A 24,213-nucleotide genomic window follows, 5' to 3' on the forward strand; every position below is an offset into this window, starting at 1 on the left:
AAGAAAAGAGTTGGTTATGAGAGACCATGTATAATGTATAATACCCTTAACAGGGTTAGGAAGAAAAAACATTGGTTTTGAATGTTTTTGTGTACCAATGTAATAGTTGATCCTCATACATAATGTTAGAAATTCAAGTGCCAAACCTTGAGCTGCTGGGCTGATATTGATCAATATAAGAACAGAAATGATAAACCATCAATCTTTTACTGAAACTGTGTTTTGATGTTATTTTTGTTGCAGACTTAGTGCTTTTAATTTGAAAAGAGTAAAGAAATAAAAGCATAAGGAATTATAGACCATCTTCAACTGGGATCATACACACCAGCTGGGACTCCAGTAAACATGTTGACGTTCAGACCCATGAGTATTCAGTAGTTATTACTACATTATTACATGAGTAAAGAGTACATAAACACCTGTCAAAGTATTCAAACTGCCTCTGTGGTACTTCCACTACATTAGTTGTCTACAGGACCACATTTTATCATGATAAAATGTGGTGCTGACTATATTGTGTGATTAAGGACAGGTGAGACAACAGTAATCCACAGTATGAATAGCCAGCATTAAACCAAATAACCAGAAGGGCTAACATGTCCGCCCGCCTCCAACCTAAGTACACTAAACAAAGTTAAGAGGATGTCTTATTTGTGGCCAGTATCTACAAGGCAATGTGAGTGAGAAAGTTTGTTGTGAAACAGAAGGGATGGATTTGCTATAGTGAGTGGTTCATTTCTTATCCTTATAGTTCAGAAAGATAAAATGCCATATGTTATCCACAGACATGCCAGATTTGTTACACAAAAGCCCCTGGGGGTTCATGTGTACAACAGGATTCTGTTCCCATAGCTCATCTCAAAACTAACCTAAGCTGCAGCAATGCACATCGACCAGCAGAGGGCTAAAGAGATCTGAAGTTCATCAAACATGCACACCTTCTCACAGAATGAAAGGGCTTTATTGACATGGCACTGGTGTGTAAGGTTTAGATTCAGAAGAAAACGGGTCTGGTTAAAAAAAAAAAAAAAAGGGAAAAAAGTGAATGCCCCGTGCACCACTTCACATGTAAAGTCAAGAAAAAAATATGCGATTAAAGGCTAAATGTTTTAGAATAAGTTGATTCACCGTAGATGTACCACAACAGAACAAACTCTGCCACAGGTCATTGGTGACCGTCAGTATATATTCAATAGAGGCTACCGTGTTGCAGATAATGCAAAATTGATACCTGTGGATTCCATGCTATTTATATTGCACATGTTTTGGATACTGTAGATGCAATTTCTCTTTTTGAGATTGAGGGATACTTTCCATTACATGAATGAAATTTAAATCTGAGAGAAATTCTCAGTGCTCTATAAACTGATGTAAGCTATCTGGTCACAGAAAACCAGTAATATGGGGCGAGATACCTAGCCTATTTCGGTAAATATACTTTTTCTACTTTTACCTGTAATTGAACTAGCAGTACTAGATCGGGGGCTGCAAAGGCCCGTTAAAAAATAAAATACAGATTTTGTATTTTATTTATTTATGAGAATGAATGAGGGGCCGGACCGGATGTAGAGCATGCTACCTTCAGATGGGCTTTGAGGAAATGTGGGTCTTTAACCGACAAACAATAGCGCTCTTGCAAATCGCATTACCTCAAGTCATTTTTATTGCTTTTCGGGAAACGGACGGAGTCATCGGGGCTCAGTTATAGAGGTATTTCACGCCCCCGAAGGCCAGAAAGCGGCGAAAAAGAATAGCATAACCTACTGACTCCTAAGTGAATCATTTTCAGGTAAGCCCAGAGTATCGTTACTGACAGTGACCGCTAACGTTAGCTGGCTAACTAGCATAGCATAACGTTAGCAAGCGGCACAGGTCAGTTGACTACTTAAAAATGATGTATGTGGGGAAATTTGGTACTAATCGGCAACTGAACAGTACAACTAGCCGACTTCATTCTCCTGCTCGGATACAATTATTGCTATAGCTGCATTGGTTTTGCTAAGTTAGCATGCTAGCGTGTGCCGTTAGCAGCTTGCTCTGTCCTTCTAGTGCTGCTCCGTTGAGTTCCACACCAACGTCATGTTTAGGCTGGTGTCAGCTAGCGTAAACTTAAATGCCGTTTCCAGTAGCAGTGGGCAGACAGGCTGGTCAATCTTCTTTTCTCACGTATAAGATGTAGAATGATGTGAGTTTGCAACTTTTGAGTTCACCAGGCAGCTAGCTTACGACACGTGTGTCAAAAGATAAGCCCAGTCACTGGACGTGCTGGCTACTCGGTTTTTGAGCCTTTAGTAGCTCGCCATACCGCACTGATTCATGTAATCCACTTGTGCATTTTAATTCAGAGGCCACAAGGTTGCAAAACTAAGCCGGGTAGATACCGAAGTTGCAAACAGTAAGGCGTGCCACACTTGGTGGCAAAGCGTCACAGGGTATTTCTTAATTATTTATTTTTTAAACTGCTTTTGCAATGTAAACCTTCTGTGCCCCGCTGCACGTCATGTACGCCAGCTGGCTCTGAGTTGACCTGCGTCGTACCACACACACGCCAGACGTAAGGTTACTAGAGTTCATTCAAGTCTGCGGCTCTCTAAGCCAGTGCTAACCTTAGGCTTGAACCTCAGTTTTAACCGGCGAGACAAGCAGTACGAGACAGGCGAGTACTGTTACCGTAATCATTCCTAATATTTTGCTAGCCGAATTATGATTGTTGATGATTTTTTTTTTTTTATGTTTGCCAGTGATCACAATAATGCTATGACTATTCATGCTTTAGGCAAGAGGCAGCAGTGGTCCCACATTACTGCCCACATAGTTAGGTTAGACTAGAGCCTTATATGGCTAGTCGATTGGTTGAGCATTTGGACTGATTGACAAAGCAGTAATGAGTATTAAATGGAAATATGTATATTGGCTCATTGGTTGCATACGGGTATTGTAGAACCACATGTTAGATGTGTCTGAAAGCATAAGACCTTGACGGGGAGATGTGTAGACTGCTGCATGTTGGGCATCAGCAGTGATAAATGATTATTTGCAAGAAGTCATCAGTGATTATTATAGTGTGTGTATGTGTATTGTTTGGGTTATCTGATAAATCACTAAAACGAGTAGCCAGTGATCTAAATTGCAATCTGTTAATTTGCTCTTGAGATAATTATCACTTGACTGTCTAATGTATTCAGCATTGGTGATAATGACGATTTCTTCCTGCTGACCACAGGGACTCCTCATGGCCATTCCTCAATTAATCGGATAAAATGTGTAGCAAACACTAATAATGACCGTATATGGTGCAGTAAGTTGGACAACTAGAAACATCTAAACATTTCAGATTTCAGTCCGGTAAGAAATCTTTCTAGCCAACAACAGATCAACTATTCACTTTAAATACATACCCAGTTTTATTTTGCAGTTATTCAGTTTCTCTTCAAGAAAAACCCCTGTCAGTCTTATTTCATTGTAGTTTCTTTTTGCAGGAGGGCTACTACACTTTTGGCCTCAGAAACAGAAATGATTGCTTAGTAAGACATGCATTGAGGAATGAATTGTTGGCTAAATTGAAGCATTTACCTCAAATCTTCTCAGCTTGTATATTTGAGTCACGCATGTCATACAAATGCATGTTTGGTATAAAGTCCAATGACATGTCTGTTTACACACAGTGAACTATTCAACTCCTTTATCTGTTAATCAAGCCAAAGTATTGCCCTCCTAGGACTTTGAGACATACATATGGAGATAAGCCTTTATCTGACCAGTTCCATCTTTGACTGTAATCCCAACCTAGCAATGTGTAATTTTATGACCCTCTTAACCGGATTGTCACAAAAATGATTAATGGCAAAGTAACTTTGACCACTCATACTCAACCTAGAGGTTCAATATTCAAGCAGCCCGGCAGTTTCACCTCTTATCTCTTACCTCCTCCTGCTTTCAGTCCGATTTTTTTTTTTTAACCTGGGAAAGTGCAAGTTAAATCTCTCCTGTTGTTGTATCATTCTCCATGTTAGTTTTTGCTTTCTGGCCCATGTAGGCTTGTTCATAATGAAAGGAGTTGAATTCACTTTAGGTATTGTTTAATCTGCCAAGTGTAACACCAAGAGTTTTTTTGTTTTGTTTTTTTTTTTTGCAGTAAATGTAGTAATTGATGTGGCTTTAAAATGTCGTTGCTTAACATACAACTGCATAACTGAAGTTCCTACTGAGTGTTTTGCAGTACACTGGTGCTATGTGCAGGATTTAGGACACTTCGTGCTTTGAAACATGAATGACCTTCATTGTCCAGCCATCACAATGTATTTTTATCTCTATTTATGTTTGGCTTTAATGCCCAATAGCAAGCCCTCAGGACTGTTCTCTAACCTTTGACCTAATTGCTTCAGTAAATGCTTGACAGTTTATTTCTGCGTCTCTCTGCCAGCTTGTGTGAACCACATTTGACATTAGACCTGTGCAAGAACCCAAAGGCTTTTGTTGGCTTGCCCACTAGCCCTGTTTGTCATATTTGTGTGGCTGAGTTATATAGATCTTTTGTAAATAATTTTTAGTACCTGAGGTACTGGCAGGAAGACACAGGGAGGGTGGATGGAGGATAAACATCTGATTTCCAGGCATCAGGTTAATTCATTCTTATTTACACTTGACCAAAGAGAAACAAAGCACAGCTTGGCAACGCACAAGAGGTGGCTGTTTAAAGAAACTATTGATCCTGTCTTTGAGATCATCACGGCTGTCTAATGCTACATGTTATTAACAGGTGGCCAATGGCAAGGTGAGGCAAGAAGTTCTACGTTATGATTGGTTCCTTTAGTTTAACAGATGCCATTCTGCAAACACCACCTTGGTTGGGCAAAGCCCTGCTTTCTTCTTTGTTAATGTTAATGAAATGTGACACATCCAGGGTGCCCATAGCCTGCTAATCAGGACTAATCTGATCTACTGGATTAGAGGATGAGAATGCATGTAAGACACTGCTTGCAGTACATGTGTGCCTCCCTCCTTCCAGACGTGAGCCATCTTTCAGTCTGTCTAGCATTCATTAGTGGGCTCCAGTAAGAATCCACTTTGGCTTTTAGGAGTTTTGGTGTGTTTTTTTTTTGCACTTGCTCTCAATGGAGATCCACTCTTTTTGGTAGTTTTTCTGGTGATAGGAAATTATTTGGTCTTCAGTAAACATTTGCAGTTCTTCCAGAAAGATCTAGGATCTGGCTGTGTTCTTGCTGTCATCATCATAATCTCTGTCTTTCGTTCTCTGGGATTATCATGGCCATGAAGTAGGACAGCCTGTGACTATCCGCTGCTCTCTGCAGGCCTTTCTTTATGTTTTCATTCTGGCTTTGATTTGGTGAGATACCAGGAGCCAAAATGCTGAACCAGAGTGCTGTGATGATCTTCACTGGAATTTGTGGGGCGTTGGTGCTCATGGCAATGGCCTACTATGTCTACTGGTAAGTTAAAGGCGGGACAAATGGTTAGGCCTGTAGCCACAGCAGGCTAGAATGGGTCCTACTAGATTAACTACAACTTGTAAAAAAGATAGAAGTCGGCAGAGCGCTCTAGGGCATAACACTGCTTTTCACTGTGGCAAGTGGAGTGCGTACCTAATCAAGCCAAATGAAATTTTTAGAATTAAAAACTTTGACAGAGGTGTTGTACCTGCCAAGATGTAGCTGAACTTTGCCAATGTTTAGCTGGCATCTGTTAAAGTAGATTTCAGCAGTCCTTTCTCATATGAGAGGCTGTGAGCAAGTCATGTTTACTTGTTGGCACAGAAGCTATATTCAGGTGATTCAATGCAGAAGCACCTGTCCAGCCTTAAGCAGCTTTAACACAGTCAGCATCTTTAATCTTTCCTCCAGGCTGAGAGGGGTCACAGGTGGGCCCTGAAACCTCAGGGAGGTGTACCTCAACTGGCTGTTTTCAAAGTCAAACCCAATATTTATTACTCTGGACAACTTCTATTCTATGTGTATATTTTTTCTGGACAAATATGGTCTTTACAAGAGAATATCTGAAGTTTGGTTAAACCAACACACTACAGGAAAAGTTGATTTTGTCTGATTGGTGAGATGATGTGATGAATTCATGGTGCTTTTAAACTCAATATTAGTGATATTCTGATTGGCTCTGGAGAGGGGGGTCAACTGTAAACATTTTGTTAAAATAGTTTTTTACTGGGTACTCTCACTACTGAACTACTAACCCAAATAGCTGGAATGGATCACTGATCCGATCAATTACATTTGGTCTGGGCTATTTACCTTTTGGTATAGAGAAATATTTACCTAGGCATGGTTATTTGGTTGTTTGTCTTAGTACCTTGTAGTAGTCAATTTATTTTCTGTGACAAAGGATTAAAAACAAGTAAATAGCTTTTTGCATTGTTTTAGAAGATACATATCCATCCCCATCTGGCCTTAGAAAAGCAGGCTGATATTATCAGCCGATATTTTCTTATCGCGGATAAGTCACTGTGGTTGTGTCCGTTGGCCAATTTGAAAAAAAAAAATGGAGTACAGAAATGTCAAAGATTTGTTTGAGAATATTTTTAAGTAGTTTCAGCGTTAAATATTTTGTTAGCTTGCAAGTTTTCAACTGTCCCACTAAGCGCACATGTTGGATACAACTGTACAATATGTTTATTTTATGCATTTGGGTATTGTAACAGCTTAAAAAATAAAGTATTCTAACCCTTAGTATGTTTAAGATACTTGAAGGGTAAAGCTATCATGTAAAGGGAATTTAAATTTTAATGTAAGCATTGTACATACACCCCTTACCCTAAAATGCAAACAAATCAATGTATAAATCAAGTTTCTTTAAATGAATTTATAAATCACATTGTTCAACTAGAAAGTCTTTATTTCATTGAAAGTTAACTTGAAGAATAAGGGATGAACACAAGAATGTACTCATGAATATGCAGAAAAACATGTATGAACTGGGTTGGACTAACATTATCCCAAGACCTTGGTTGGCCACTTAATACCAATTCTCAATGCAAATATATTGAGTGGTACTGCTTATTTGCATTTTGCAAAGTGAAGTTACATTTAGAGGTGGCATGAATACACACAGTCCGTGGTAAAGACCCATTTTACTCTTTGACTCAAGGCCTCCATTTCAACTTCAATGAAAACTTGTGGTTATTCCAAGTTGTATGGCTCCATGAGTGCTCATTGATGAGAGCAAATAGAAGAGTGTGGAGGAAATTTATAACAAAGTTCATGGCATGTTTTTCTCAACTCTCACACAGTGTTGCCGCTTGTTGTCACAGCAAAAGCTGGCCAGGGAACTTCTCCATGGCCTGCTTGTGGCTAAACAATGCAGACTGAAATTTGAAGGTCTTTGCTGTCTCTAGCAAGTCCCAAGTCTGCGAGTTGATTTTGATGCAGTACTGATGTGAACTGAAACCAGCAGCTGACCGGAAAAAGAAAATATTCAAAAATAAGTTAAAAAGTTTAGTCCTAAAATAATTTTTGTTCTTCCAAATCTGGTGAGTATTTTTAGATTAAATCTGCATATGTAGCAAATGTAAACACAAATACATAGGAATTGACAATCACCATGAATAACTTGATGAAACTTTATCACAGCCATTTTTTTTTTTTGTCACCCAAAACTCATCAAAATCAGGCAAAAACAAGAGTGACACAGTAGCTTACAGTATTAAGTCACAAACACAACAAGTGTGTTTACCTTCTGGCCATTGCTGGTTAATCCTACCCCAATGATACAATGTAGGAACCAAGACTGACAATAAGCAGGAAATTTGTTAAGCACTTCAGAAACAAAATACCAAGAGTTACACCATTTGAAGTTGTGGGGTCAATGTGAGAATTTTTAAAGATTCCCCTTTCTGATCTACTAATGAATCTGACAACCTGGGGCAAAGTCTATACAGTAGATTATGTAATTTTAATGATAAGCAGTGTTACTATAGACAAATGCCAAAGAACTATGAAGTTCAATGACTTTCTAGGAACTGATTGTGAAATATTTCCCCCGCTACCCATTCTAGACTTTTGTGTTGTCTATAACACAATCACCTTCTTCCATTACACATTTACCAAGTTGATGTACTGAGTATTTAATACACCCTTCCCTCTTTGATCCTTTCGTGCTGTAGCTTATCACCCTTTCCAAAAATGTTACAGGAGCCATAAGTGAAATCTGCAATAGTGTAACCTTCCCTCTGTTAGGCGCACTCTCCCGGTAGGAACAAAGGTCACATCTCTAACATAATGCAGAGACAACTGTGGATGTTTGGACTGATAATCAGACCCATCAGGTGACACATGACACACATGCATACGTGACAGTATTTCAACACTTGAGCGTGTCCTAATGCCAGAGATTTTGAAACATTGTTATGTTCTTTGATCCAAGAGATTGAGCTGAAGTTCTGTGGATGTGCATGTAAGATTTCCTTCCCTTCACACCAGGGCCACTTTGTTATTCGGTGTATTTTGTTGCAGTGGTGTAAGAAGAATTGATTGCACTTGACAAGACTTGTTGCCTACCCACAATGAACTGGCCTTGTGTCAACTATGTGGCTTAATTTTAGGTTGGTTGGTTTGCCCTTCACTGAGATAGTTCTTAATGGAATATAATACAGTAAAAGTGGCTGTAAATTTATTTAGGTTGCGTGAAAATTACAGTAAGGCTTCTTAGATTTATGGTGGTTTATAATTTGTTAGGACAGTTAAAGTGCCTCAGGTAACTGTTGAACTATTGGGATTTCATCCACTGTTATCCGCATATTTATTTGAGGAGGATGGCAACTGGATATCTGCTCTTACACTGGACATTTAGAGTTATTTTTTCGTTTTATGAAGTTGCACTTGTTAAACAAATATGTAATAATATTTGAAGAAACAAGGGAGTAGTCATCACAGACACCCTGTGAACAAGACAGTGTCTGCGGTTGAAGACCATTATGTCAGAGTGACGCACAGGCACAGTGTTTCTGTCTCTCCTTTGTTGTCTAGCTTGCAGGCTGTTGTTCTAAAGAGCAAACACCAGAAGGCCTCTTTTTACTGATTTGCTGACACAGTTACAGCAGTGAATGCAGGTGACTGTACATATGTTGATGGTGCTAGCACTGCACAGTTAATGGTATTACAGTCAGGAGCAAACAACTTTTAGCTTCCACAATAAATTGAGCCTCTAAGTAAAATATTTATGCATTGCTCTTAAATTCTTGTTGTGGTGAATCAAGTCGAGCGCTCCTTAATCACAGGTAAATTGTCTGATAAGCCACAGGTGATTGCCTTAAGCAGTTTTAGAGTGGACTCTGAAAGGGTCCACTTGGTTTAATGATATTTAGATTTGTTTTATCTATTTAATTAAATTGTATTTAAAATCTTTTAAGAACAAATTCAATTACATTTTTAGCATATAAATATAAGATTTTAGCAATATACTGTTATGTCAATAGTTGATGCTGTCCTTAAAAACCAGAGAAAGTTATAATGTTCAACAAAGCAGGTGAAGCCCCGTCGACCACAGCTCTCTACACAGTTCTGTAAGGGCAGATTAGAAATGTTTCTCAGAATGGCTTTAAACTGGCTTGACCTACACTTTAATGGGCTTTGGTGCAGCTGTGAGAACAGTACATTCAAGGCCAGTTCGCCTGTGGTCATCCTGATGGGTGCTTAATGAGAGTAATTGTCACTTCTTGCAAAAATGCTTGATCTTTTTGTCAGTGGTCTTATGATGATAGTGGTTAGACAAGCAGAGTGTGTCTTGCCAGTACGTCATGTAATGTGAAATGTTCTTTTAACAAAACAGCATCTAGTGGGTACCTAGTGGGTGCCTAGTGGGTACAGCACACAAACGCACACGTTTTGTCTGTGGCAGGTGCCTGCATAATACAGATCCATCTTTTTTCCATCCACTCATTCTGTATACGTGTTTCTGTTCAGCCTGTCCCGGCATGCTTTGCCTAAACATGCACACACCCTAGATTGGTCCCTAGTCTATTGTAGAGTTCATAGTCAGACACACACAGCCACATCTGCACCGAGAGGCAATTAAATATTTCCAGTTCACCTGTTGGAGGAAACTGGAGCAGCCACAGGAAACTCACACAGGCCCAGACACAACCTCAAACTCCACACTGGTAACATGTCTGTCATGGTGGGCAGCGTAACTAGCAGCATACGGTGCAGTTCCCTGCACCTTGGAATGCAACTATTCATTACATTTTCAAGATCAATTAATCAATTTAATCAGTCCAAGGTGATGACTTCATATTGCTCATTCAGTCTGAGCTAGAGTCCAAAAGCCAAAGATTTTAATTTAAATTGACATAAAACTGAGAAAAGCTGCAGAATTTCACCTTTTGAGATGCTATAATGACCACATGTACACCCTGAAGCTGAACTATGTAGGTTTTTTTGTTTTACTCTGCATCTTGTAGAATAACTTGCAGTGACAAATCTATAGCAGTTTGAACCACTGAGCCACTGTGTTGCTGAGGTCAATATCAGGACAGCCACAAAAATAAAACTATGCTCTTTGTTAAAGTAACTTGATTTGTAGACACAGCTGTAGCCTCTACAATGCGTGTACTCCAGTATTAGCTATCCTGTCGCAGTATTTACCTTTTGGTTCATGTTTAACTGGCCACCCACACTAAGAATGATGGAGGCTATTTCTGTTCTTTAGCTAATACAATTCAAACTGTTTGATCAAACAAGCACAGCTTTCATTATTAAATTCTACTGTCATGACACTGAACTGTAGCCTTTTATGTTTTGTCACTTCTGACCTCACTGTTAGCTCAACCTCTGTTCTCCTGTCTTTCCCAGGTCTGTAATATTGGCTGAAGGACCGTGTAAACGCGGCTTGTAAAAGGATCCCACCGTGGTAAGAAACACGGTTTTTGAATTTCTGAAAGCATTTTCGCCAGCAGAATAACAGACTTAAAACAGGCCACATCCTTTTGTCTACGCTGTTCCATGAGACTCTTGTTTACCCCCCTGTCCTCCCATTATTCTCCCCTCCTCTCTCATGCTCTTTCGTTCTCTGTCCACATCTCCCACTGTTGTTCTCATTTCTGTGGCACTGCCTCCGCTGTTTCTTCCCCCTCTCAGGTTGGTTGTAGTGTATAGAGAGGAGCCTACTCAGCTCTCCAGGCTCCTCAGTCATGGCTCTGCTGGCCTACCTGAAGAGCCTGTTTGTCCTGCAGTTGCTGATGGGCTTTGTGTTTGTGGTGAGCGGCCTCATCATAAACTTCATCCAGCTCTGCACCTGCATCCTCTGGCCGATCAACAAACAGCTCTACCGCAGAATCAACTGCCGGCTCTCCTACTCCCTCTGGAGTCGTGAGTAGATGATACCTGCTATGTTCTTCCTATTAAATGTATTTTTCTTTACTGCAAACACCAAGTTTTATGACTTATTTAGCTGCTTCATCCTCCACGATGTCACCAGGACCCATCTAACTTTATCTGTCTGCCATTTGATGCTGGCCAGATAGTGTACAGTGTGTTTATCAGAGCTTTTTGCTGCAATTTTCTCCCTGCAAGGGTTAATGAGATCAGCCGAGGCTCAACTAGGCATTACATTTGCATCAAAGTAATGATCTTAAAAAAAAGCTTAAACAGCATACAGCTGCAGAGTTTGCTGATAATTCTGAGTATGAAACATTAATCACTGTTATATTATTCAACAAAACCGGGAGAAAACCTGACATGTATTGAAGGGAAAATGCTTTGGCTCAGTAATTTAAAGTGTAGATCTTATTTTAGATAGCATTAAGTGATCAAATGTTCTCGGTACCTTCCTAATTCACATTATATGTTGTCATCTCTATGCAGAGCTGGTGATGCTGCTGGAGTGGTGGTCGGGCACAGAATGCACCCTATACACCGACCAGGCTACGGTGGATAAGTTTGGCAAAGAGCATGTCATCATCATCCTCAACCACAACTTTGAAATCGACTTCCTCTGTGGCTGGACCATGTGTGAAAGATTTGGCATCTTAGGGGTTAGTAATGTAGCAAAAATATGACTCAATCATTTTTCTGCCTCAACAAAGACTAAACACACATCTATATGTCTTTGTATAAATGTTTGTCCACATCAAATGCTTCGCTAAATGATTTCAGTCCATATTGTGAGAAATCCATGCTTCATTATTAAGAAACGTAACCTGTCCTTCCTCTCTAGAGTTCAAAAGTGCTAGCCAAGCATGAGCTGCTGAAGGTTCCTCTGATTGGCTGGACCTGGTACTTCCTAGAAATAGTCTTCTGCAAAAGAAAGTGGGAGGAGGACCGAAAGACTGTCTTCAAAGGACTGGACAGGCTCAAAGACTACCCTGAATATATGTGGGTAGGTACACGTCAGATATGCTGTGTTTGTCTTTCTTCTGACATTGTGTATGAGTTTAAGTGTAAAAAAGAAAAGGCAGTTAGCAGTTTATTTAGATTTATTTTAATGCTTCTACACATCCATTTGCATGAATACCATATTAGGTATTTTAGAAGTCAGTCAACTCTTGCCCAGTTGCACAATCAGGTTTCTGAAATATCATTTCAACATTAACTTCTTTAAAAAAGAGACATGTGGTCACACGTACATCGCTTCAGGGAAGTGGAGGTATGACTGTTCAATTTAGGATTGTAAATGCACTTAATGTGGATTAGGTGGTTTATTTGTTTAAAGGACAATTCCAGTTTCTTGGGTGTCACTTTCTTGGTTTTATCAGTAAAACTTTAAGTCACCCCATTTATCATGTATAAGCATGTATATAGACGTTTAATAAATAGTTTATAACACATTGAAGTGTAGAAGAAAGCAGATGCAGTATAAAGACATTTTCAAGTGTTTATTACTGTACAGTATTTGTCAGCAATTAAAACTTCACCTATGAAGACATATTATATATTATATCTGTAGTTTACTATATTGTCATTTATTGTCTGTCTATATTGCAGCATCCAATTACAGGTGCCCACAAGAGGAGTTATGATTGTTGACCAATACATTAATAAAAACTTAGCATATGGTTAAAACTGCATTATAGTGTGTTAAATCCATTTATTCAGTGTTTAAATAATGCCCTTAATAAACAGCAAATAAGGGGAAAAGTAAGTGTAAAGTAAGTAACAATTAAAGTAAGTGTTACTGTTTATGTCGCCACTGTTGCTAGTTATGCTAGCATTGTACCCCCTAAGTCAATTATTGGGAACTCAGAGCAGTTTGATGTCTCTAAATAGAAGCCCTTAAGGGCATCAGATCAATTTATTTGGAAGTAAAATCAAATATGAGTGCACTCATAAATTGAATAAGTAGAAAATGTGCTCAGTAGAGCACAGACCTCCATCAAGGCTAATGTCATACATACATACACCAGACTTCATAGAGAAAAACTCAAATTCATAGTGAAAGATACGGATCCCTTCAACAAGTTCGGTGCAAATCAGTTCAGTAGTTTTTGTATAGTTCTGCTGAATAATAAACTAACAAACCAAGAAACAAACAGACACAAAAACAAATTATTACTTCCTTGGCGGAGTTAATAATCCCTCACTTCAAAGGAAAACTGTCAACACAACTACAGCAAGTAAAGTAGGCCTGAGGTCAAGGACAAAGTCTGCCTGCAAACTATTTATAATGAGCAGTTTTGTTACTTCCGATAGAAACAATCTCAGCAACTAAAAAAAATAATATCTAAGTTGTGATAAACTGGAATTATTCTTCAGTTATTTGATGTCAGTTCTTTTGTTTTCATAGAGAAAAAGCACTCTACCCTTTCAAAATACAAGGAAATCCAGATGCTGCACTTTGACACAGTTTCTCTTACCTAGATTGGTCCCTGCAGTGGTACACAAATCAAGTTCTCTGTGTGCACCAGCTGCATTTGAAATCTCTCAGCAGGAGGTTGTTTATTTTTTCTGTGAAACTTCATGAACTGGACTTTCCACTGAGCATGAACAGTGCGAGGAGGCTTTCACCCTGCTTGGTGGCGCAAAAGATCTCCTTTCTGATTAAATAAACAGAAAATGCTTTTACATTCAAGCCATATTACCTGGTGGCAGCAGTTCCCGTTGTTTGTTGTAGATCTTTGAAGAAGGTGGAACGCACCCTGTGCTACAGATTTTCCCAGTGAGTCGATCAGTTTGCCAGCTGAGATTAGGCAGATCAGCAGTTGATCTAATTACCCCTTAAGTCACGCATCAGGTCACTGGCATAGCTTTTTGTGGTCAGATAAACAAACTAAACAGTCTTTGGTAGAGCTGTCGTCCACCTGCCTGCATTAGTACCAGTGAGATAAGATAGTGACTTTATTTTAGTGTTACATTGAGGTTAACCTCGTCTGTAATTCAACCAAGCAGAAAACAGGGTAGTGGACGGGACAAGATGAAAGGAGGTCACCTCAAGTCTGTGTGAGTCTTTTTTCTTTTTTTTTAATAGGTGTGTGTGTATATTAACAAAGCTCCTCTCCTTTCACAGTTTCTTCTGTATTGCGAGGGCACCCGTTTTACAGAGAAGAAACACCAAATCAGTATGCAGGTTGCAGAGAGTAAAGGCCTGCCCAAGCTCAAATACCACCTACTACCCCGAACCAAAGGATTCACCACAACACTGCAGTGTCTTAAGGGCACAGGTGGTGTATACAAATACACGCACACAAAGTTCATTATGTTCAAAACGCACACGTTTTGTTCTTAATCTGATTCTTTTTTTTCTGTCTTACAGTAACTGCTGTATATGATGTGACTCTCAACTTCAAAGACAACCAAACTCCCACTCTGCTGGGCATCGTCAACGGCAAGAAATACAAAGCTGACATGAGCGTAAGGTGAGTGCCGCGATACCCTCCATTTACGCCTGAATCACCAGTTATTGTAATAATGATGCATTATACTGCCAGCTGTACTGAGTCTCTTCAAGTGGAAGCTGATGAATGTGTTTTAAACCTTTTGGCCTCTTTCCAATTGCATTTTTGTCCTATAATAATGAAGGAGACAGTGTGAGTGCTCAGAATGTTGGCTAGTTTCCCAGCACGATTATGGTGACTCTAATGGGCAGGGCACTCCTACTGAGTAAAGAACTGGTCAGGAAATGAAACAGCAGGGAAAAGCATGTCTTTTGTCTGGACAGCATAACTGATTTAGAAAGATAGTGTTTTGCGATTATACTCAAATAAACCTAGGAAAAAGGAGAATACTGGAAGATACTCTCTAGCATTGTGGAAACATGGTTGAGAAGACCAGAATCAGTTAAACAATGGACTTGGAGACTGAAATCACTCAGCATAAAAATAGATGATCTTTGATACAAAATTGAAGTGAGTTTTAGGTGAGGGAGTCCTCTGCTGGTGAGAAACTGCCATAACACACCACATGTGATGCAGTGTATGATTATGAAACATTTTCTGTTGCGCTCTGAGAGGTCTAGAGGGAAGTGGAGAGTGCCCGTGTGTTTGTGTCATCTTGAGGACACTGGTCACGAAATGAATCTTACATTGTCCATCAATTTGCAGGTTATTTCTCGGTTTACAAAGAAAGCTTGTAGGTTCAGGTTGTAGTGCCTGTCAATAATGTAAGAATACTTTTTATGTTTAAAACACCAATGGCGGTTTGGGTGTGTGCTGTTTAGAGATTCATTTTTTCCCACTGGAATCATGAGCATGGGCATAAGCAGGAGAAATAAAAAAGGAAAAAATTAGGAAAGTCAAGTTTTGTTCCAGGAGTAAGATTTATTTTATAACCTAAATCATCAGGTTTCAACGCAGAGCCACACTTCCCCTGACGTTGTTCTTGCAGAGGTCACTCACCTTCAGCTCTCTGTGCATAATTTAAATTACCTGCTTCTGTATTTCCACAGAATCCACCTCATCTAAATTTTTCATGTTTGCATCGTTTCTTTGCTGTTTCCACACACATTGCAGCATAAATTAGCAAGTCAGATTGTTTGTGATGGACGTCCGTTTCTGTTTTGTTTCTTAATTTGCATCCTCAGGGGATTTAGTTGGTTGCTTAGAGACGTCGCTCTAACCATAGACAACCTCCGTCCAGTGTGTTGTCCTCTGTATTTTTCTCAGTTGTTCATTACATGCCAATTTCTGACCATCAAGGCTAAAATTGTAAATGACACTGGAACCAAATGTGTATACAGTTCTATGTAATTACTTACTCTTTCCCATCCAGGCGGTTCTCTGTGGAGGATATACCAGATGATGAGGAGGAGTGTGCCAGCTGGCTGCACAAGCTCTACCAGGAGAAGGTAAAACTGAGAAAAGCTGACATTAAAGGCACAATACATGATCAGACTCTAAACAGGACCCATCACAAAAATGTAAACACCTGTCACTCCTGTATTGATTGACGGGTATTTTTGTAGATCAGCTAACATGTGACAAGTTGTACATGTTGTCTAGTGCTGTAAAGTGTTTGTAAGATTTTTTTTCTCTTATCTCCGAAACAAATTGTTTCAGAATAATATGTAAACACACAAGCACAGAAATTTCACCAACACCAAAATTCCCACATGTTTTGACTAACAAGTCAAATTCTAATAGACTCCATTAAGCCAAGGAAACACCCACTCAGACACTTTAACACACTAGTTGCCTTGTAATTGGTATTTAAGTTATGTTAGACCATTTATTACTGGATTTGAAGCATAATTTCTTATAGTCTGTACAGTATGTATAATGTCAATATAAAGGTGGTTACTGGTTTTTTTTTTTGGGCAAATTAAGTGAGGGCATACATGATTACTTAATAAAGTGCAAACCAAGTCTTCCTCCTGTCCCTCTCAGGATGCCTTACAGGAATTCTACAGCAAAGAAGGCAAGTTCCCCGGACCCACAGTAATCCCACATCGCCGACCATGGACGCTGCTGAACTTCCTGTTTTGGGCCAGCCTGCTGCTTTCACCCCTCATCAACTTTGCTTGTGGAGTGGTTGTCAGTGGCTCCCCTCTCCTCATCATTGGCTTCATCATATTCCTCATCATAGGTAGGTAAACAGTACATCTTTTTCCCGTTAGGGGGATTGACCAGGAGACCGTAGCTTTTGGTGACTTCACCTGGGGAAAAAAGGAAATAAAAATTGTGGCTCTGGAATTTGCTGAAGGCTCAGTGTCTTCTAACATTTGAATTGCTGTCCTCATTCACTCCACTTCTTCTTGTTTTGCCTTTGTTCTCTCCCCAGCCTCCATAGCTATCCGTCGCCTCATAGGGGTCACCGAGGTGAAGAAAACAGGCTCCAGTTACGGCGACCAGGAGGCCAAGAAACAAAACTAAAGTGTGTCACCCCGCCCCTCCCATGTACGGCTGTATCTGTGTGGTTGCCCTGCGGTGTCTTACCCGTACCCGACTCCATTCTCCTCCTACTGTTGAGTCAGTTGGTTGGCCGGGGAGGAGAACCAGCTGTGAAAACATAATAGACACCAGAGTTAGAAATACTAATGGCACTAGAGTGAGAGAGAGCATGGAATGTCTGGGGGTTCAAGCTCTCTGGTGTAACACAAAACAAAAGGAGGGGGAGATGCATTACTGTATTCCCCTGCATCTTTCTTGATCCAGCAAGTCCCCATCCCGGCCCCATTAAATCCCGAAAACACCCGAGGTCAAGCTCCTAACCTGTCTGAGGTCACATGGACAGCCAGTCCGCCCATTTTCTGCTCTGCACTACGTACCCCCACTTCCTGTCACAGGGAGTGGGGGCGTGCTCATTCTTTTTGCCCACATAACACAAACCGTTCCGTAACTGATTTTTTTTTTTTTTTTTTAATTTAATTTTTTTTAAAATCATCTTATCTTAACCTCCATCCAGGGGCAGTGCGTTACTGAAACAGCAATCTGTAATATGCATGACGCGTCTCTCCCTTTTTTCACTAAGTGGGACTTGTAATGGGAACCGGTGCTTTAAGGCCCAGTCTGGTTTCCTCAATCTTAAGGGTCAATTCACCCAAATCTCAAAGAAATTTAACCATTTAACCTCTACGTATCTAGCATTGCAGATAGTTTTGGTTTTTATACGCTTTTATACTGAGATTTCCACTACCATACCAAAAAAGGGAGGTGAAAAAAATTTTGTTCATGATGCTCAAATCATTGTAACGTATATTTGAAAACCTTAACAGCAGAGCGTCTTTCCAGAAATAGTGTCTGAGTAACTCGGGTAACTACCAACAGTTTTCATCAGAAACTATGTTTCGAATGTAAAAAATTGCGAAAACATCACTGACATGGAGTAGTGGGCAGATTGGTTCTATGAAGACACATTACTCTTGAGTTTTTCAAATCCCATTTTCAATCTTTTGAGAACCGCCAGTGACATCCACCTCCATTGTACTAGGTTATGAGTCTCAGAGCACAGATCTCAAAAGGTAAATCCCGCATCATCTCCAGGGCTAGATATCACAAGGGTGAAGTGGGGAAAATCCTTTTTTTACTTTAATCACATGATCTTGGTGAATTGACCCATTAACACCCTGGTTTGGAGATGATGGTGTCTGTTAAACTACAACAAGGGCTCTGAATGTGAAAACTGTCCTTATCAAGGATACCTACCATCTGTTACAGGTCTCGTTCGTAGCCCGCAGCACCAACACCCACAGATTCATTCGAAAACATTTCAATTCTCTTTCCAATCTGTTTCTATTTTCACTGGATTTACACAGATGTGAAGTTGCACACGTTATTCATTTTTCAACATAACTGGACCATTTCTGACCCCCTAAATGTGATGTTAATTCAGACAGCAATCCCAGTCTGAACACTGAAGTAGTAGAACATACCAAACCCCCTCTGATGCCAGTTAAAATGCAGCTCACACTGCTCGGGGTTCATGTGTTGAATGACAGTGGACCCAGATTCCAGAAAACAGTCACCAACTGTCGTCACGTAGCCTCACGGCTGTTAGAATATGATTTTGCTCTCCTGCTATAGACCGTAGTAGTGATGTTTTAACCTTTGCCTTAAATCAAGCTTGCTCAGGCAAGGGATTGCTTATTCGCCAGCCCTTTAAAACAGCACCCCCCACTCTTACCTCTCTTGTGTTTGAGTACTCACCCTCTCTTCCTCCCATTACAGCAGTGCACGGTGGAGTAGCGCACATTCATTTGGTTTGATCACCAAAATGTATGAATAATTGCAAACCACTGTCAGTCTTTAAAATGGAAAGCTAGGAAGGTGTTGGTTTGTCAAAGGCGTCTTTGGAACTGTGTAGAGCGCCATTAGTTAAAGAAGCTGTTTACACTCCATGTGCAGGGCAGCTTTGTTTCTCTGGATGTCAGCACAGCGACACTTAGCCATTGTTGGTGCACTTTCTGTTTCGCACATTTCACGGTTTTAGAATCGGTCACCCCAGAGTTGGTTGTTTTTAAATGTCTCTCAAATTAAACGTTTGCTGCTGCAGTACATGAGTGGATCTCTTCTGGTGTGACGAGCCACATTTCGTGGTCCCCAAATACAAACAATGGTAGCAAGACACGGAGGGGATATTTTGTGTCCTGCTCTCTCCTCCCCTCTGCCCTCCCGTGCCACATGTGGTATTAATCTTAGATTTTGTTTTGTCTGTTTCAAATTTTTCGGGATCATCACTCCTCAGCAGCGATATGTTGTGCACTTCCTGTAGAGTTTTCTCAACCCAGACGGATTTCATGCAAGCCTTAATAGACAGTGCTGCTTAATTTTTGTGTGAAAATGTAGAATCTAACTGAGCCCCTGTTGTAGTGAAGGAACAATGTGTGAAAAATGTCCTCCAGTATAGCAAGCAGGTTGCTGGAATTAGTTGTCAAGTGACTTGTTCTGAAGTTTTAACATAAAGAAATAAAATGAACTGAGAACGGATAAAGTCATGTTCTTAATTAATCCACATTTTTTACACAAAGATGCTTGGAGTTGCATTACCTCCAGATATTTGTTAAAAGCTTTAGGATTTTTAGCTTGTTATCTTTTTCTTCAAGGGATCTGTTTCTCCTTACATCCCAACACGCGGCATCAAATAAAAATGCACTCCAATCCATCCATTCATTCAGTAAAAAACATTTTCCGAAGCAGAAAGAATTCAAACGTACGACCCAGTATTTAGAAAAACTTTTTACACTGGATGTTTTTTATTCAGTAAAAGAAATAAAACTAACTTGTGGTTGCTTTTTTTTCCTTTTCTGAATTCTCTACCAGAACCCAATAACAGTACAAATTGACACCACTTTATGAATTTTCTAAATCTCAGAGATAATTCCGTTAGTGGCACCTCTTTCGTCAGCTTTTGTTTCGTTTTCTAACGCTATTTTTATGTTTTCTTCAATTAAAACACTTGAGAATATTAAAGGATTTAACCACAAAGCAACTCTTACTCTTTCGACTTTTTTGAATTTGTGTGAGTTTCTCTGTTTGCACTGCAGCTTGGATAAAAGAAATGTATCACAGCGCAAAAACTTGCAGGGGTAGCTGAATCCACGCAAAACATGTTTTCCTCCTCGCATGCTTTTTCTCCTTCATTAACAGCCATTTTCACAGAGGCACACTGGCATCCATCCTCCTCCTTTCATCATGACACAGCCACTATTTTCCGTGAAGATACAGCATAAAGTCACACAGGCGTGACAATATGTAGAGACTGTAAACTGAAAATATGTACATAAAGGTAAATGATGAATGTTACGTTCACTTTTCGAAAGTGTAGAGGTGTACTTAGCTGCTGTTTGGCAGTAGACCTTTTGAATCACACAAACCAATTTTCCATCAGATGCCCACAGGACATCTTGAATATACAGTCACAAGAACGTGACAGGGTGTGGAGAGACTGTATCAATGTGTACATAATGTAAATGATGACTATGACGTTCAGTTTTAGAAATGGCCGAGATGCTCTTCTGTTCTTTTGCAATAGCCGTTTTGACTGCCAGGGCCATGCGTTCAGGCTACAACCAAATGTACCAGTGATGAAAAGCTACGGCAGAGCAAGATTTAAACTGAGCTGGCCTCATGGGTGCAGTTTACAAAATTCCCTGCAAAGGTTATTATACTTGACACTGTCTCACCTATCAGGTCTGGAGCTGTAAATACCTTCAGCGATGCCTCTCTTCGAATTCAAGCCACAGACAGAAGGCTGTAGTCACAGATGATGCTGACAAAGCATTTTTCAGACTTTGTAATTAATTATGGTTTCTTACAATAGTCATTACTTTTGCATGATGTGCGTTATTGCACAGTCACTGAATCGAGTTAATTCTGACTCAGGGACTCTTTTAAAGACTGGCAATGCAACAGCTGTGGCATTAACTCTGAATTTGAATCTGAATAAAAAGGCTTTCTGAGGAAGCTGAAAGAGTGTGATTCTTGCTTTTGTTAACGTTATAGATCATGTTCAAATATCTTGACTTGATTTCTTCAGAGTTCCTGAAAACGTGGTTTCAAACTGTAAGTTTCTCTTTTCAACGTTTAATAATCATGATAAAAAAGCAACAATCAAAGTTGTTGAGTAATTGTGTTGTAAAAGTTAACTTAGACAAAAGTTTAACTGGTTCAGTCCCAGGCCAGAAACAATCTTTTTCCTACTTCCTTTGTTTTTCAGAACAACCAGGACCATTTGTGAACAAGTATGTATTTTATGTGAATAGTTACATTCAAGGCTTATAACGGATTGGGCCTGCATGTAGAATTTAGTTTCACAAAGAAAAAAATGTGTACAAAATGAATGTTATTTGAATTGTGAAGGTGTCAGATATAATAGCTCGTTACAGAAGAGTAACCCAACCAACCAGTGACATCTGTGAGGTTTTTGGTGAAACTGCCAGGAACTATGAGTTTACAAAGTCTCACAACTAATAAATAACAGGTGGAAATTGACGAAGTGCAACAACAAAGATCTATTTAAAGCAACTGCTACTTAAACCTTGTCACTGACCTTTCTGACCTCATAGGGGCCAAGGCTCAACACCTAGAAGGTGAATAGTTGACTAAAGTATCATAAGCAATAAATAACATGCGCAGCTTTTTAGTGAATTCTGTACAGCGTAATTTCCCATTAGGGAGAATGGGTCCCGACAAAAAGTGATCCTCAAATTATTCCTGGATCACTATGAAAACACACAAACAGGGGTTACAACCAAGAATAATAGTTCATTTTGTTCATAGGTTCCAGGGCTCTTGACATGCTGCCCACTGCCCCCTTCACACCAGTGAGAAGAACACAGAAAAGACACGGATACATAAAGCTGTGTGAAAGGTAACCTAAACTGTTTGGCAGAAAATAGTGTGTTAATACCGCTCATCATAAGAGGTTGACTGAGAAAACATTGATTTAAAATACTGTCATACCATCTTTAAACTAAAATTTCAACAGAATGAAAGATGGAAGAAAGGGGTTTAATGGACCGCAGAGCACAAACATGGAAAGGTGTGCTTTTCAAATCCATTTGCTCACAGTTTCTGGGTATAACTAGCAGCATTTGTAGTCTTTTGATAGTTATATGACAGAATCAGGAGTTTAAGGCTTTCAAAGAAGGGCAAACCACAACACACACTTGACAAAACAATCTCATCAAAAGGTCCTTTCAGCAGTCGTTCTGGAGCTTTCAACCGTATCACATGATCTTCATCAGCAGATGTTGTTTCCCCAGTTGTCATGAAAATTTTCATGGTAAAATTCACACTTTTCTCTGCACTTGAAAGACTTGTTGTCCATGTTGGCTTAAAAGTTAAGACTGAAAATGTTCTCCTCCTAAATGGACCTTCGGGCAGGAATTTTTTTGCCAGCTACCGTTTCCATGATCAAGAATAAACTTTCAATCTCAAGCATACAGATCCTCAGACGTTAATTGCGAAATATTTTCCCTTCAAAAATAACCAGCTTTTTTTAAATTCCAAAATAAATTTTTCAACATAATTTCTATGTACAGGATGTGAATTATGGCAGGTCTATGATATGATGAACTGTTTTTACTGCTGATGAGTAGTCTTGTCTCCTTCCAGGGAGAAAACACTGTCTTCAGGAGCTGAGGACTGTCTTACTGGGACACGACTGGCTGGAGAAAAGTTTGACAGGAAACACCATCTTCGGTGGACAGACGTCTGACGTCAGCAGAGACGTGAAGATGTGTGTTGCTCTTGATGATGGGTGTAAAGTCATTGTGGTCAACACCCCTGAAAGGTGGATCCACTACTCTGTCCGAGGTGAGTGCGAACATACCCATCAGCTCTCACAGAGGCAGGGAGTGGACAGTGGAGGGACTTCTTGAGCTGTTAAATGACACCCTGTGGAGACACACAATAATAAAATTCACCAGGTATGAGAGACTGAGAGGATTGTCCGTAGAGGACAACACTGCAAGACACATATTTCTCACGACCGTTGGGAAGAGGTGTGGACAGAGATAACTACCTTTTAGACACACGCATTTGGGGAGAGGATGATGACACTCAGGTTTCAGAAGCGTTGGAGAAGATCGACGCATTGCTGGAAGGAAATATAAAGGCAGGTGGAGTCGGTTATGTGACTACAAATGGAGAATTCTTCAGAATAACTGAGAGGGAAAGGAAAGAGGTAAGAGAAAAGAGGAAAGAGAGGGTCACTCTGAGGTGAATGAATGTGCAGACGGCCATAAGTACATACAGATGGGTAAGTATCAGTTACAGAAGCATGAATCCAAATGAATGACGATGTTGCTCCGTATCTGCTGGATGGTTGACGGACGGTTCACAACATCATCTTAAAAAGGCTGTATGTCAGCCTTGTGTCCACAGGTTGTCTCCACTGCCCCCAAGTGGCCAAAAACCCAGTCATTGCAGGCTTAAATTAACTTTGTGTAGTAAAAACAAGACTACTCTCTAACGAAAACAATTTCATGGTTCCGCCACGTAATCAACAACCAAAGTGTCTTAGAAAAAAGGCTGGTGCCTTTTGAAAGAGTTTGGGAACGCATAACGTGTCCCTAGCGACTGACTGTATGTCATTCTCATTTTTCAAATGCACCCCAACATACGATTCTTTTTAAGATGAAAATGGATTCCACAGAAATATTGTTGCCTAAATCCTGAATTGTTTTTTTTTTCCTTTTCTAGAGGAGCTTTTTCAAGTCAAATTAAGGTTATCTTAGCTTAGACATAGTGTATTTTTGACATTGTATATGTAAGGGCTGTCCTCTGATATATGGTGAAACTAAAATATTCTATCAATTATTTCACATTGAGGCACAAACAAAATAAAAAAATGCTGTCCCATCTTATCCATAACTACT

General features: G+C 39.8%; 1 protein-coding gene across 4 annotated transcripts; it reads left to right on the forward strand.

Moving 5' to 3' along the window:
• Window positions 1–1,408: 1,408 nt before the first annotated feature.
• On the forward strand, window positions 1,409–20,321 carry agpat3 (1-acylglycerol-3-phosphate O-acyltransferase 3). Of its 4 annotated transcripts, none has more exons than XM_040148278.1 (10): window positions 1,409–1,428; window positions 10,818–10,875; window positions 11,103–11,333; window positions 11,829–11,998; window positions 12,181–12,342; window positions 14,467–14,620; window positions 14,713–14,815; window positions 16,167–16,242; window positions 16,781–16,979; window positions 17,175–20,321. In XM_040148278.1, exons 3-10 carry the CDS (start codon window positions 11,156–11,158, stop codon window positions 17,264–17,266), a joined length of 1,134 nt encoding a protein of 377 aa, XP_040004212.1. In that variant the 5' UTR covers window positions 1,409–1,428; window positions 10,818–10,875; window positions 11,103–11,155; the 3' UTR covers window positions 17,267–20,321. The 4 variants fall into 4 exon arrangements, with proteins under 4 accessions (XP_040004212.1, XP_040004209.1, XP_040004210.1 ...); XM_040148275.1 differs by lacking the exon at window positions 1,409–1,428 and adding an exon at window positions 1,565–1,789; XM_040148276.1 differs by lacking the exon at window positions 1,409–1,428 and adding an exon at window positions 1,794–1,872.
• The last annotated feature ends 3,892 nt before the right edge of the window (window positions 20,322–24,213 follow it).

The sequence above is a fragment of the Xiphias gladius genome, chromosome 16, assembly GCF_016859285.1.
Source record: "Xiphias gladius isolate SHS-SW01 ecotype Sanya breed wild chromosome 16, ASM1685928v1, whole genome shotgun sequence".
In the NCBI taxonomy this organism is placed as follows: Eukaryota; Metazoa; Chordata; class Actinopteri; order Istiophoriformes; family Xiphiidae; genus Xiphias; species Xiphias gladius.

Coding starts and splice junctions, on each gene's coding strand:
- agpat3 (XM_040148278.1), top strand. CDS start 11,156: ATGGCTCTGCTGGCCTACCTGAAGAGCCTGTTTGTCCTGCAGTTGCTG. Junction 12,343..14,466: donor ACTACCCTGAATATATGTGG/GTAGGTACACGT, acceptor CTCCTTTCACAG/TTTCTTCTGTATTGCGAGGG. Junction 14,621..14,712: donor GCAGTGTCTTAAGGGCACAG/GTGGTGTATACA, acceptor TCTGTCTTACAG/TAACTGCTGTATATGATGTG.